Source organism: Phaethon lepturus, unplaced genomic scaffold, assembly GCF_000687285.1.
Source record: "Phaethon lepturus isolate BGI_N335 unplaced genomic scaffold, ASM68728v1 scaffold47249, whole genome shotgun sequence".
Taxonomy (NCBI): domain Eukaryota; kingdom Metazoa; phylum Chordata; class Aves; order Phaethontiformes; family Phaethontidae; genus Phaethon; species Phaethon lepturus.
Genome location: NW_010564958.1, coordinates 3,318 through 6,409, shown reverse-complemented (window position 1 = coordinate 6,409; position 3,092 = coordinate 3,318). Strand labels below are relative to the sequence as shown.

At 58.6% G+C, this 3,092-nt stretch overlaps 1 protein-coding gene across 1 annotated transcript in view; it reads left to right on the top strand.

The window, feature by feature from the left end:
• Positions 1–1,713: 1,713 nt before the first annotated feature.
• Positions 1,714–3,092, top strand: part of LOC104626971 (PR domain zinc finger protein 12-like) — a gene marked incomplete at its 5' end in the record, with an annotated part of 1,794 nt that continues 415 nt past the window's right edge. The window contains 1 exon segment of the mRNA XM_010295028.1: positions 1,714–1,872. Coding sequence (XP_010293330.1) covers positions 1,714–1,872 — 159 coding nt within the window.

Here is a 3,092-nt window from a genome sequence, read left to right as displayed (position 1 = left end):
GGCGGCCCGGGCCAGCTGAAGAGCTCCGTCTCGGGCGGGACGTGCGAACACCGACCTGAACTAAGCGGTGCCCGCTCGCAGCAGCACGTGCGTCCGTGCACGGGCACTGTCACCCTCCATCCCTCACCAGCTGTGGGGTGCTCCCCAGCCTCCTGCCCCACGCCCCGGCGGGCACCGCGAGCTGCCTGGCCCCTGCCGCTCTGCGCCCACCTCTGCTGCACCATTCCAGTACAACGTCTCTTAGGATGCCTTTTTTCACCTACGCACCATAAAAAATCAGATTTATTGGGTGCCTTTTTCACTATTTGCCTTTAACGTTTTCATGTGTTTTGCCCACTCCTGCCCTTACTTGCGAGTTTGTTTTTCCCATCGTCTTCCTCAGCAATTCCAAGTTGCCGCTGCTGGAACATAAAGTGAGGGCAGTGAGTTTTGGCCTTGGATCTGATGACCATGAGATTCCTGGGGGGCAATTTAAATTGCTTTGGGGTGTATGCATATGGGTGCTCACCCACTGCTGACATAGGTGCACCAGCTCCAGCAGAGTAAGACCCGCACACATGTGCATGCATGCAGTGTGTTTTATCCTTTTGGCAATATTTGATTCTACTTGCTTGTATTAAAAATAACTCATTTTCTGTTAAGAGAAAATGACACAATGAAACAGCTCCAATTTGTGATGCAAGATTATATCAACTTCCCCTGGCTCCAAAATTCCTACTGTGCAGCCCCGGTGAGGGCTTTATGCAGAGGGACACTTAAAAATATGAAGTCAGAATTCTCACTGCTTTCTGGTGCTTAAAATTAGGCACATTTTCAGTGCTCAGGTGACCTAACTTACGATCTGTGTTTCATGTGGATGATGCTTTTCTTGGATTACTCTGTGTCTGGAAAGCTGTCCTCTGAAATGGGGGAATTTCCAATTTCTAAATTAGGTTCTTAACCTAACCTTAACTAGGGACCTGCAAGGAAAAAGTCTGCTTTTTTTTTTTTTTTTTATAAAGTGGTGCTGTTATTAGTGTTGCCTGAAGTAGCTGTTCTGGTGTAAGAGCATCCGTCTCCGCAGCCACGGCCACTGCACGTGGGCAGGCGTGACCGGCGTATCCCGGCTGCTCGCTCCAGCTGCCCCGGCAGTGCGGGAACGTAAGGGCAACCACAGGGGAAGGAGCAGTGCCATCGCTTCAGGGAGCGCGCTTGGCCGTATAGATCTCCTCGGGCTGTTGCAGGCACTGCAGCTTTGGTGTGGGATGCAGGCAGCATCTCGCACCTGAGCCCCGCTCCTCTATAGCAGCCCCCGAGCTCTCCGGTCCCTGGGCTGACGATGGCACGTCTGTATTTCCACCAGCTAAAGCCGCAGCAGGGTGGGGTGGGAGATGCTGCCTGTGCCCTACAGCAGGAGGGTGCCGATGGCTCCATCCAGAGCTGAAACGCTCTGCAGGGGCACTGAGCCGCGCTCTGTGTCACTGCTCCCTGCTTTGGACTCTCACTTGTGCCTCGCTGCAGTTCACGGGTCCACAAATGGCTTATTTCTCTGCGTCTCTGTGTGCCGCCGTGTCCTCATCTCCCCGAGCTGCCGGGACCTCTGGTCCTGGACATGTCCGTGCCGGGCTGGGGGTGCTGGGACCGCTGGCCGGTCCCCGATGGCAGCAGGGTCTGGCAGGAGGTGAGGTGCAGCCAGAGTAGGGCCAAAGCGACCGGCCGAGGATGCACGTGGAGCCGTTCATCGCCCCTCCCAACACCCCCATCTGTACCCCTCTCTCTAGATGATTCCTCCGGACCAAGAGCTGCTGGTGTGGTACGGGAACTCCCATAACACCTTCCTGGGCATCCCAGGCGTGCCGGGGCTGGAAGAGGAGCAGAAGAAGAACAAACACGGTAGGTAACATCGGAAGCAGCCATGGGTGCAGCATCCCTGCCTGTTCGCTGTGCGCCCTGTGCCCAGCTCTGAGGCCATAGGGTCGGCATGGGGCAGGGACATCCCAGGGGACGTGTGAGACCCCCCCGCTCTCTGGGGACAAACACAAGGGCTGTGAGACAGATCCATACAGCTTGAGCAGGCCCCTGGTAATTTGTGGGGTTGCCTCCGTGCCGGTTTGCCCATGGCTATTGCTGGTGCAGAAGCCAGTAGCCGTTGCCTGACCCAGCCGGGCAGGGAGGAGCAGGGCAGGGGTGCGAGCGGGAGGAAGGCAGCTCCGACGCACTGCAACACTCTGCGTGGATGCAGGTGCCTACGTCCCCACTCTGCATTTAGCAGATCTTTTCCCAAATCACCATCATAGGGTTTTTTTCTGCCTGGGCTTTTGCTCTCTGCTTGTCTTGGTGGTTCCCTGAGGCACTGCTCTGCGGACAGGCAGCAGAGCTCTCGGGCACATTTGGGGGATGCTGTGTTCAAAGCCAGACCCCATCTATGCTCCCCAGCCCCACGCTCTGCTCTGAGAGTGCCGGGTCGGAGCCCCGCGGAGCAGGGGAGAAGCTGGGACTGATGCAGGGACAGCTTGCTGGGGCCGAAGGGCTGGGGCTGGGGGCCAGGCAGCGTGGCTATGGGCTGGGGGTCCTGCGCTCTGCTTGCAGCCAAGGGAGGGGAAAAGTGGGTTTTGTGCCCTTCTCTAGTGGAGACAGGCTGGCTTGAGCATTCCCCTTCACTAAATTTGGGTGAGCCCATTCCTAGCTCTGTCCCCATCCCAAAGCCCTAAGTGCCAGGCTGCGACCCTGCTCTGCCTGGGAGGGCTGTCTCCGCTCCTGGGCATCCTCAGCGGGCAGAAGAGCCAGCGAGGGGGCACGGGGTGGCTATTTAGGGCAGCCAGTGATCCGGGGGCTTGGGGAGGGGGTGAGCTGCTGTGCCGGAGGGCAGTGCCTGACCGTCCCGTTGTCCCCAGAGGACTTCCACGCCTAAGTGCCAGGCTGCGACCCTGCTCTGCCTGGGAGGGCTGTCTCCGCTCCTGGGCATCCTCAGCGGGCAGAAGAGCCAGCGAGGGGGCACGGGGTGGCTATTTAGGGCAGCCAGTGATCCGGGGGCTTGGGGAGGGGGTGAGCTGCTGTGCCGGAGGGCAGTGCCTGACCGTCCCGTTGTCCCCAGAGGACTTCCACGCGGTGGA